We start from the raw sequence: 12,051 nt of genomic DNA on the forward strand, positions 1-12,051 counted from the left end.
AAACCTTTGTGATTAGTTGGAATATATCAGAATAAACTCAAGTCTGTCTCAGAAGGTGAAGGTATTTGTGTTGTTCCATTCTGTTCAATTGCATGCACATGACAAAGGGTACAAGAGCTCATTTATCCGGGACAAAACTAGACAGCATATGTGACAATTGCAAGGGAGGCTGGCTAAGATACCCCTGCAGTTTAGAGAAACGAAAGCAAAGTACAAGCTGGAAAAGGAATTAAGTTCTAAAATATGTCTCCCATTTGAAATTCAAACTGAAATTAAGAAAGTAGAAGGGTGGTAACAGGATCAGTGTTTTCAGAAATTATTGAGGTGGAAAGTCACCCCCTGGGTGCTCCTCCATGGCCACCCTTAAAGCCACCTCCTTCACCTCGAAAGTTAGCTTGATTTCTTCTCCATTACCAGCAGAACTTCTACCTCTCTCTCCACCCCAGGGAGCTCCACCTTCTCAATCAGATTTAGATTTGGGAGGAGGTGACTTCAGTCAAAGTCTCTCAGTTTCTTCTGTACATCCAGTCAAATAGGAATTAGGGGTGCTGAAACAGGATGCATACATTTCTGCATTGTAGTTGCTATTTCTAAGGTCCAACAGTAAGCCAGCCTGGCCAAATTGTACTATCTCTTCCAAAAAATGAAGGTGTCTTCTAGCAAGGCAAAAATATTTAATTATATGAAATATTCCTACAGGTTTTTCTATATTGCCAATTTCTGGTTCTTCTCTGATAATTAAGTCAATATCAACATTAGCATGAATGAAGTCCCTGTCTGTGCTATGTTTAACAGTTCCTTTGAGCCTCATAAGGCAGTATTCCTTTGTTCTTTGAAAGACAGTCTTTGAATCTAAAGTCTTAGTCTTCCCAGAATTGTTTTTATTGGTTTTAATCCAACAAATATTTCACATCTTGTGTAGCCCCACTGCATAAACACACTTTTTCAAGGTCCAGTCCTTCTCTGGAACCACACTGGAGGAAAAGAAATGATTGAGGTATTGCAATCTCATCAATTTCTAACTTCATAATCACCCCAAGTCCAGCATTTTTCATTAGCAGGGATACCAATCTCTTGGTAATATTCTTCTAAAGGGATTTCCAGAAGAATCACATCAAATTTGAGTGTTAATTCTCTGAGGTCAAACGCTTCTATATCTGCTTGTAAGTACACAGGACGGGTGTTAGACTTAGCTATTAACATCCTTAAGTCTGATGAGCTCCCTAAGTTTAGGGTATTCTTCAAATCTGTCAGCTAAACCTACATCTCTGATAAAATTCTAAGGGCTATGTGTCTACAAAATGTTAACAATAATCATTATGGGGATCTAAGCTCTGTGTCCCCTCAAGAAAAGTACTAGAGGTGGCGGACTTGGCCCAGTGGTTAGGGCGTCCGCCTACCACATGGGAGGTCCGCGGTTCAAATCCCGAGCCTCCTTGACCCATGTGGAGCTGGCCCATGCGCAGTGCTGATGTGCGCAAGGAGTGCCCTGCCACGCAGGGGTGTCCCCCGCGCAGGGGAGCCCCACGCGCAAGGAGTGCGCCCCGTAAGGAGAGCCGCCCGGTGCGAAAGAAAGTGCAGCCTGCCCAGGAATGGTGCCACACACATGGAGAGCTGACACAAGAAGATAATGCAACAAAGAGACACAGATACCCGTGTCCCTGACAACAACAGAAGCAGACAAAGAAGACGCAACAAATAGACACAGAGAACAGACAACTGGGGTGGGGATGGGGGAGGGGAGAGAAATAAATAAATAAACCTTTAAAAAAAGAAAAGTACTAGAGGGAGTGGATGTAGCTTGAGTGGTTGAGCACCCGCTTCCCATGTAAGAGGTCTTGGGTACCTCCTTAAAAAAAAAAATAATACATTGAGCTGTTTCTTAAAAAAAAAAAGTTAGACTCTTTGTAAATCTCTTCTTTGTATGGCAAATTCTTTTTCTCCTGTTGCATTTCCCGTCATCCTTATATTTTCCCATTTTGTCTTCATCTATCTCTCATCCAGATACTTAGATTTTACATTTGGAGCAGTGGTATCATAGGAGGCCCTGCAGGTTTCTCATTTCAGCAATTTCTCTCTGCTCATCTTTGCTATTTAACACAGCACCAATGCTGTCTGCAATTTAAGCTCCCAAATGATGCGCAAGGAGCTATCGCCATAGTTACTGCTGCTCCTGGTTCTCCTTTAAGGGCTGTCCAAGTCCCAGCACTTGTTTTCCACTACACCGAAAACTTGGCAATGTGTGGGTGAGACGGGCTCAGTCTTCCCAGCTGGTGAAACGCTAGATTTGCCAAGAGTTTCTGGCGAGTGGTTATCCCTTTATCCCTTCATCCCTCACTTTTTTTTTTTAAACAAATCAGTTTTATCGATACATACTAAATAAAACATAAATCCATCCACAGTGTAAAATCATTGGTATTTCGTGTGATCACATATTTCTGCATTCATCACTTTATTCTTAGAGCACTTTCATTATTACAGAAATAATAAACAACACTCATCACCTCCCAATCTCTCTATGCTTCCTTTGCCGTACACAGGTGCTATTCTTTTTCCATTTCTATAGTATATTTGTATTTATATTTTGTAAAAAGACATGTATGCAATACCACCCCTATTCGTGTTTTACATGAGGTTTTACTATCTTATACAGTCCCATGTTACACTTTTTATCTTTCCTACTCTAGTAATATACATGACCTTAGACTTTCCCTTTCAACCATTGTCATATCCATGTCTGTCAGTTACAAACAGCATATGCTTTAATAATTTCTATTCACTTCTGAAGATTACAACCTTTTCACCACTTCTTCACAGATTAACCCTCAGCTTTCCATTCTCTGCCCTCCTTCGATTTTCTGATGACCTATATTCTAATTATTAACTGAATGAGTATACACAATATATTTAGTTCATAATAGCGCGGTCACACAGTACTTGTCCTTTTGTGCCTGGCTTGCTTCACTCAAAATAACATATTACAGGTTCATCCATGTTGTCATAGCTTCACTTCACTTCTTACCGCTGCATATTTCATGGTGTGTATGCACCACAATTTGTTCATCCATTAATCAGTTGATGGATACCTGGGTTGTTTCCAGCTTTTGGCAATTGTGAATAATGCAGCTATGAACATTGGTGTGCAGGGTTTGTTCGTGTCACTGCTCTCAGTTCTGAGTATATACCTAGCAATGGTATTGCTGGGTCACGTGGCAAATCTATAATCAACTTCCTTAGGAACTGCCAAAAAGTCCTCCACAATGGCTGTACCATTCTACATGCCCACCAATAGTGAAAATAAGCATTCCTTTCTCTCCACATCTTCTCCAACATTTACAATTTTCCGAGTTTTTAATACTGGCCAGTCTAATAGGTGTGAAATATTTCATTGTAGTTTTGATTTGCATTTCCCTAATCGCTAGTGAACATTTTTTCATGTGTTTTGTCATTTGTATTTCTTCTTTGGATAATTGCCTTTTCATGCCTATTGCCCATTTTAAAATGAGGTAGCTTGTCTTTTTGTTGTTGAGTTGTATGATCTCTTTGTGTATGATGGATTTAAACCCTTATCAGATATGTGATTACCAAATATTTTTTCCCATTGAGTCAGCTACATTTTCATGCTTTTGACAAAGTCCTGTGAGGTACAAGTGCCACCTATCACAAGATCTTTGAGATATTTTCCTACATTTTCCTCTAGTTTGTTGTCATTTTTATATGTAGGTCCTTGAAACATTTTGAGTTTATTTCTATATAAGGTGGGAGATAGGGCTCTTCTTTCTTTCTTCTGGACATGGATATCCAGTTCTCCGTTTGTTGAATACTGTTTTGACCTGGCTGGGAAGGCTGGACTGACTTGTCAAAAATCATGACTTTTAAAAAAATGTAAACATTTAGAGGTATAAATTTTCACTACTTTGGCTACATCTCATAATTTTGGTATATTTTTTTAATTTGCCTCAAAGTATTTCCTAATTTCCCTTGTGATTTCTTCATTGACCCGTGGTTGTTTAATCTCTACATATTTGTGAATTTTCTGTTTTTGGCCTCTAGCTTCATTCCACTGTAGTCTGAGAAAGTACACTGTAGTCTTTTTCAATTTATTGAGGTTTGTTTTGTGGTCTAACATACAGTCTACCCTGGAGAATGATCCATGTGCATTAGAAAAGAATGTGCGTCCTGCAGCTGTTAGGTGAACTGTTCTATATGTCCGTTAGGTCTATCTGGTTTACAGTATTATTCAAGACTTTTATTACCTTATGGATATTCTGTCTAGATGTTCAGTACATTTCTGAAAGTGGTGTATTTAAATCTCCTACTATTAATGTAGAACCATCTTCTGCCTTCAAACCTGTCTGCATATGCTTCATATATTTTGGGGCTCTGCTGGTGGGTGCATATATTTTTCACTGCTAGATCTTGTTATTTGATGTACTAATAATGCAGCACATATACCACAAAAATTAAAAATGTTGATAGCTATATTTCAGTATAGTTTCCATGATAATCCTTTGTATTTTATCTTATGCATTTTTTTTTAGGTTTACATCCATTTTTTTAAAAACACAATTTTATTGAAACATTCACAAAGCATACAATCCATCTGAAGTGTACAATGGCTTTTGGTATAATCACAGAATTGTGCAGTCATCCCTGCAATAAAAATTAGAGCATTTTCATTACTTAAAAAAACACAAAACCCTACCTTAGGTCACTTCTTAATTCTTCTATCTTTCCCCTGCTGTACATAGCTGCTAATCTAATTCCATCTTTATATTTATATTTACATCTGGTAAGATGGAGTCAAACAATATGTAGTACTTCATGTCTGGTTTCTATCACTCCACATTTTTTTTTTAAGCCATTGATGGGAAAAATTAATATATAACTATTCCCTAGAGTTCATCGTTTGCTTTAGGTTACTTTTGTACACTATTATTTTGTAGTATTAAAATGCATTTGTTCCGTTTCAAGGAAAAATATTCTTATATTTGTTCTATTAACCACAATAATTGTCCTCAAGACGGTTCACTATGCTGTGGTCCCATGTTACATCCTCTAGCTTTCCTTATAGTGACATACACAACCTTAAACTTTCCCTCTCAACCACTATCATATCCATATATTAGTGCTACTAATTATAATCACCATAAAATATCATTTCCAAACATTTCCAACCAATCTTATTACAAATTATGTACAAATTGAGCCTCAGCTCCCCATTCTCTATCCTCATTCTATCTTCTGGTGACCAATATTCTAGCTAGTAACTTGATGAGTTTGCTCATTATTTTTAGTTCACATTAGTGAAATACAATATTTGTCCTTTTGTGTCTAGCTTGCTTCACTCAACATAATATACTCAAGGTTCACCCATGTTGTCATAGGCAGCACTTCACTTCTTACAGATGACTATTTCATCATTAAAATGCAAAAAGCATGACTAAAACTTCTAACTTAAAAAATGCTGTGTGTGTGAAAAACTTTACTTGAAATTAAAAAGTAAAAATAATGGTATTGTAACTACTCTAGTATATTTGAAACAAACTACAAAACTGAAAAATATTAAGTTCTTACCATATTTTAGATTTGAAAATTTTTATTTAGCTTCTTTTAATTTATATGAAAGAATAAAAGTTTAAATGATTTATTAAAGAACTTAAAAAGATACCAGTGCTTAAAAAAATTAGTTTTATTATTAAGGGAATTTAAATGAGAACATTGAGAGAGACTGAAAGGTAACTATGAACCCTTTCAAGATCTTGAGATTAAATATTCTAGTTCTTCACTTCCTTGACATGACTGTTATCACTATTGTTATTTGAACTCATGAACAGGAAGAAAAACAGAGATGGGAGAGTTATCACGAGGAAGAGAATGAGTATACATCTGTGAAAAGAGTATCTGAGATGGAAATTAAATATAAAACATACAAAGTGGAGGAAGGATATCTCAGGTGTTCAAATGAACACATCATTACCAAGTTAGCTGTGTTATATAACTCAAAGAATGTTGGACATACCCCATAAGCATCTCAGTCAAGTTTGTTCTGCAGTTACTTAAAATAGATTTTTCTCTTCTTCCCTATTTGCCATTATCAAAGTGATCTACCTAAAAAGCAAATATGTCACAACCAAGACATTCAGTGACTTCCCATTGCCTACAATGAAGTGCCATTTCATAGACTATGTTCTATTATTCATTGCCTCTATATGTTTAATGGTCATTATAAATAAATAATGTGTTGAATGAACATCAAGTAAAAATGCAATAATGCAGCGAATAAATGTGCTACAGCAATACTACTCAAGGTTCAATCAACTGACTCTTAGGAATCTTACCCTCCAAAGCATACTGAAAATATCTGCTTTGTGTTTGGCGGAATGAAACCTTCTCAAAAGATGCTATGGGAATAAAAGGACAGTGTTCAGATTTCTGGTTCTTAAAGACCATTTAATAGTGCTAGTCTACAGTCCTTTTAAACATATAATTTTAGTATTGTGAGGTAAAAGTATATTTAACATATTAATGTGCTTGTATATAAATGTGCTTAAAACAAAAATTAAATAATATGTATGTCTAGGATATATACCTAAATTATAACATTTAAGCAAACCCTTTAAGTAGAGATCACAGAATTTTAAACTTACAGAGTTGACAATATGTGGCATACATTCATTTTATATCCAAAACAGCTAATTTTGAGAAATGAAAACAGAAAAATAGGAGTGGTGGAGATACCCTGTGATGTTTTTATTTTCTACTAAATATTTATTATGCATTGGAAGATTATAGGAGAAAGGTAGCTAAGTTCTAAGAGAATAAATGTGAAGAAGCATCTTGGAAAAAGATGAAAGTGGGAGGAAAACTATTTTCAAAATCTATTTTAAAAATTGCAAGACATGTATAACTGAAAAAAGGTAGAAAGAAATTACTCTTGGTAGCATAAAGAGAGAGAGGGAAAGAGTCCATGTTTCTGTTTTTTGTTAGTGCATTTCCAAACTTTTGTCCTCCCTCATTGTTGCCATAACTTAGTGGCATTTACTTTAGTTTCTCCAATTTTGTTAAAGACTAATTAAATACAATAGTTCTCAAACTTGACATGCCTCAGAATCTCCCTGGAGGGCTTGTTAGAACAAATTGGGGAGTAGATGTGGCTCAAATGGTTGAGCACCTCCTTTTCACATGGGAGGTCCCGGGTTCAGTTCCTGATGCCTCCTTAAGAAAAACAAAACAAAAAACTACAGCAGGGAAGTGAATGTGGCTCAACTGATAGAGCATCTGCCTTCCATATATGAGGTCCAGGGTTCAAACCCAGGGCCTCCTGACCCATGTGGTGAGCTGGCCCACGTGCAGTGCTGCCACACTAAGGAGTGCTGAGCCATGCAAAGGTGTCCCCCAGGTAGGGGTGCCCCACGTGCAAGGAGTGCGCCCCACAAGGAGAGCTGCCCCGTGCAAAAAAAAAGCACAGCCTACCGAGGAGTAGCAACATACACACGGAGCGCTAACGCAGCAAAATGATGCAACAAAAAGAGACATAGATGCTCAGTGCTGCCTGACAAGAATGTAAGTGGACACAGAAGAACACACAGTGAATGGACAAAGAGAGCAGACAATGGGGGGGGGGGGGGGAGGAGAGAATAAATAAATAAAAAAATCTTAAAAACCCAACTCAGGGGAGCAAAGTGGCTCAGTGGTTGAGAACTGGCTTCCCACATGTGAAGTCCCAGGTTTGATCCTAACCCTGGTACATTAAAAAAAAACAACAAAAAACACACACACATACACACACAAAACACAGATTACTGGGGAGTGGATGTGGCTCAATCGGTTAAGCGTTAGCCTCCCACATGGGAGGTCCCATGTTTGTTTCCTGGTGCCTCCTGAAGAAGCAAAAACAAACAGGGAAGCGGATGTGGCTCAAGTGATTGAAATTCTGCCTACCACATGGGAGGTCCCTGGTTTGGTTCCTGGAGCCTCCTGGAGAAGGCAAGCTGGCATGACGGGCAGCCATGGTGAGCTGGTGGAATAAGATGATGCGACAAAGAGAAACAAGGAGGAGAGACAGAGACAAACAAAGCAGGGAGCTGAAGTGGCTCAAGTGATTAAGCACCTCTCCCACATGGGAGGTACCAGGTTTGGTTCCCAGTGTTTCTTAAAGAGAAGACGAGCAGACAGAGAGCGCAAACAATGAGGGAAGGATAAATAAATAATATAAATCTTAAAAAAAAAATACAAAAAATAAGCAAAAACAAAATACAAAAAAAGACCAAAAAAAACACACCAAAACACAACACACCAAAAAACACAGCTCAGAGAAGCCAAGGTGGCTCAATGGTTGGGTGCCAGCTTCCCATGTACAAGGCCCTGGGTTCAATACCCAGGCCCTGGCATCTCAAACAAAAACAAACAAAACAAAAAAGCACACAAGTTGTTGGAAGTTCACAGGAACTCTTTATAAGGAAAGGAAGATATGATTATCTTCATTATTTAGATGAGTAAACTGAGATTAAGAAAATTTAGACATTTTATCCAAGATCTATGTGATCAAATACAATGTATTCAAATGACAGGACAAGGGTTCATACACAAGGTCTGTTGCTTTTCTTAGTATCTCACTAACCAGTTCATAAATCTTTATTATCAGTCGTCAGAGATAGTCCAAATTTCAAACCCAGAGAAAAATCAGCTTGAAAATTCATAGATTTTCAGGTATTTTCTAACAAGGACAGAAGATTTGGAGCTATTGAAGGAGCAATGAAATTTTATGTTCAGAGAAAAATGTGGAAGAATTAATGAAGATCAGAAAAACGCCAAAAGTACAAAGCTGTTTTCCCTTCCCTTCCTTTCTCTTTCCTTTCCTAGTCTTGCACCAAAAGAATATTTTCTCAGTTCAATTTTACATGGCAATATCTTGACAATAAAAAGTGAGTTTTTACAAGTGAAAGAAAAAACAAAACCAAAACAGATTGCTGGGCTTCACTCACCAAGTTTTTGATTTAGTACATCTTGTGTGGAGACCAAGAAGTTGCATTTCTAACAAATTCTCAGGTGCTGCTGAGGCTGGTACTTGGTGCACATGCTTTGGAAACTGCACACACGCTACGTAGCTACTTTGGCTATATGCTACTTGGCGCACACATTTTGAAAACTACACATTGAGTTTAACACAATCAGTAGTCACAAGGCCACAGAACAGTCAACATTAAGGGGAAATAATATCTCCTACCTCCCTGTGCATATTTTTAGGACACAGAACATTAGTTATAAGATTATCACCTGATCAAAACAACAAGGTAGGTATAAATCATCAAGACCTGTAACTTTGACAATAACTGGAGGATGAAACTCCCCCTTTTTAAAAAAAAAATCTTTCAACATTTTATGTTAGCTTGAAAGCAATTATCAGAGTCCAAGGTGAAATTTACTGCTATTAAATAGTGTTTTTTGGCCTATTTAAGGACCCTGGTAGAATTATGAAAAAGGACCTGCTCAGCCTACCTATGTAAGTTTTTGATACCAATAACCTTGGACTAACTTGAAAATGAATGATATAGACTTAAAAATGGCTGAAACAGTAAAAGATTTTCATTTCTGCCAGGAGTAAAATATTCAAAATAAGAGTTTTCAAATATTTGTATCCTCGTGGTTAAGAGAATAATCTTATTTCTAACCTGATTATTAAAAAACAAAGTAGCACTAATATAAAATAATTCATTTGGCAAATGTACTATTTGAAAATACTAGTCACTTATTAAAAACACATTTCTATTAAAATTCTTAAGATTGAGAGCACCTGATATGTGGACCCAGCTGAGCTTTTATTTTACAGACCAAAATACATGAATGAAAATATATTACAACTAATGAAGCCGTTCTAATTTAGCTTGAAGACATTTAAAATTCCCTGTGATGGCTTGTACTGCTACTGAAGAGCTCATTGACTGGAGCTCAACGAGATACCCACAAACAGCATCCAAGCAGAGATTTGTAAATCTTCTTCTGTAAAGGAAAAGGCAACTGATTAACTATATATACATTTAGAAACATTAAGCCTATGGTTCCCACCAACTCCTGTTATCCTTACTTATAACCCTACAGAAAATCAAGGGGATCCCATGATTAATAGCAAATAAAGGAAAACAAAAAAGGAAACTTAGTGGATAGGTGTATTACCACAAAACCACCATTCTCCATTTGAAGATTATTATAATGAGGAGGCGGTGAGAGATTATTCCTAGTAATATTAAGTTATTTAAATAATTTTAACTTTTTCACAAAAATATCCCTTAAAATGGCCAACAGTATCAAAAGGCTTAATTAGAACTGACTTGGTTCATGGTCACTAATACAAAGCAAGAGTTTAGAACTAATTCATAAAGTATATCCTCTTACTAGTAGAAAGGATTTAGGACAAACATTGCAAATGGACAAAAAGCCTGACATTTTATAATGCCGACAGATACCATCATTCAGATAGTTATTGCTAAAATACATAAGAGCTTAAATATCCTATACTTCTTTATAATCCCTGTATTCTCCCTATTTTCTCCAAATTTGTTACCTAGAAACAATTAAAAACTTTTGCTATAATTCTCATTTATAGTTACCTCTCACAATTTAAAACTTGGCTAGGATTCTCAACATATCTTGTCAATAACACATGTATACAATCCAGAAGATGTAGTGGCTTCTTCATTCTGTTCCAGAATGGATCCTATAAAGAAATAAACATATATACACCATAGGTTGTAAAGCAAGCTGTATCAGTTAATTTTTTTCAATATTTTATGTTAGCTTGAAAGCAATTATCAGAGTCCAAGGTGAAATTTACTGCTATTAAAAGCATTACATGGGGAGTGGATGTGGCTCAAAGGGTTGAGCACCTACTTCCCACACGGGAGGTCCGAGTTTTGATCCCTGGTGCCTAAAAAGAAAACAAAAAACAAACAAGCAAACAAACTAGAAAACAACAACTCTGGGGAGCCGATGTGGCTAAGTGGTTGAGCATCGGCTTCCTGCATACGAGGTCCTGGGTTCAATGCTCTGTCCCAGTACTTCAAAAAAGAAAAAAAAAAAGCATTACAGGGAGTGGGTCTACATAGTTCAGCGGTTGACTGCCTGATTCACATGTATGAGGTCCCAGGTTCAATCCCAAGTACCTCCAAAAAAAAGAACAAAAAACATAAAAATATTACATATCATACTGCCACTAAATTATATACCTGGTTATGGTAAATATTTGAATGACAGTGGAAATTGCATTAGATATTATTCAGGAAGACTACTTGATATATGACTTGACCTTCTATAACATATAAATTACTGGGCTTAAGAATCTGGATGTTACACAAGAGAAAAGAGAAAATTCCATCTCTTATGTGCTGTGACACTACTTTTACTTTGACCCTATATAGAGTTAATCTAATAAAATAAAGAGACTAAACTAGCAGTCAAAGAATCACCAGTTATTAGCGGTGTGACTTGAGCAATTTAGTATCTCTGCTCTTGTTCTAATATGAGATGGAATACTACAACTTGATCATTACTGTAAAAGGTTTATTGTGAGGCTTAAATGAAATAAACACATAAAAGTACTTTGTAAAGCATTATATGAATGTTTTGATCATGCTACTGTAAAAGACACAATTAGTTCAACAAGATTTTATTTGGATCTTTTTTCTCCCAAGGAGAAAAACTACAAAATTACAAAATATATTCTAAGTTTCAATATGGTAAGAATGATCTTTAAGCACTGATAATTTAGATGATGTTAAACTAAACAGATATACTATTATTTTGTTCTTTTAAAGTAAATGACGATTCTTAATGTAATGTGGTTAGCCCTCATTTTGGTTTGGTGAATTTCAAGTAAAACATACATAATTATATTAATTAATATTCAAAAAGGATACCATTTCATTTTTATGTTAACATAGGAAAGGAACTCTCATCAGTTTTAAATTCTGATATATGATCATTTCTTAAAAAAAACACTCAACACATAAAGCAGATCTATGCTGCAACTGTACTAGAATAAGTAATGAGATA

At 36.2% G+C, this 12,051-nt stretch overlaps 1 protein-coding gene and 1 pseudogene across 1 annotated transcript in view; both read right to left on the bottom strand.

The window, feature by feature from the left end:
• Window positions 1-332: 332 nt before the first annotated feature.
• On the bottom strand, window positions 333-3,030 carry LOC101427896 (N(6)-adenosine-methyltransferase non-catalytic subunit METTL14 pseudogene; annotated as a pseudogene).
• Window positions 3,031-4,552: 1,522 nt separating this feature from the next.
• Window positions 4,553-12,051, bottom strand: part of NUP155 (nucleoporin 155) — a 74,559-nt gene continuing 67,060 nt past the window's right edge. Inside the window, exons 34-35 of the mRNA XM_004447209.4 lie at window positions 10,611-10,717; window positions 4,553-10,002 (exon numbers count right to left, since the gene is read on the bottom strand). Coding sequence (XP_004447266.2) covers window positions 9,864-10,002; window positions 10,611-10,717 — 246 coding nt within the window. The 3' untranslated portion in view covers window positions 4,553-9,863. The remainder of the gene's footprint in view (window positions 10,003-10,610; window positions 10,718-12,051) is intronic.

The sequence above is a fragment of the Dasypus novemcinctus genome, chromosome 2 (genome assembly GCF_030445035.2).
Source record: "Dasypus novemcinctus isolate mDasNov1 chromosome 2, mDasNov1.1.hap2, whole genome shotgun sequence".
Lineage (NCBI taxonomy): Eukaryota > Metazoa > Chordata > Mammalia > Cingulata > Dasypodidae > Dasypus > Dasypus novemcinctus.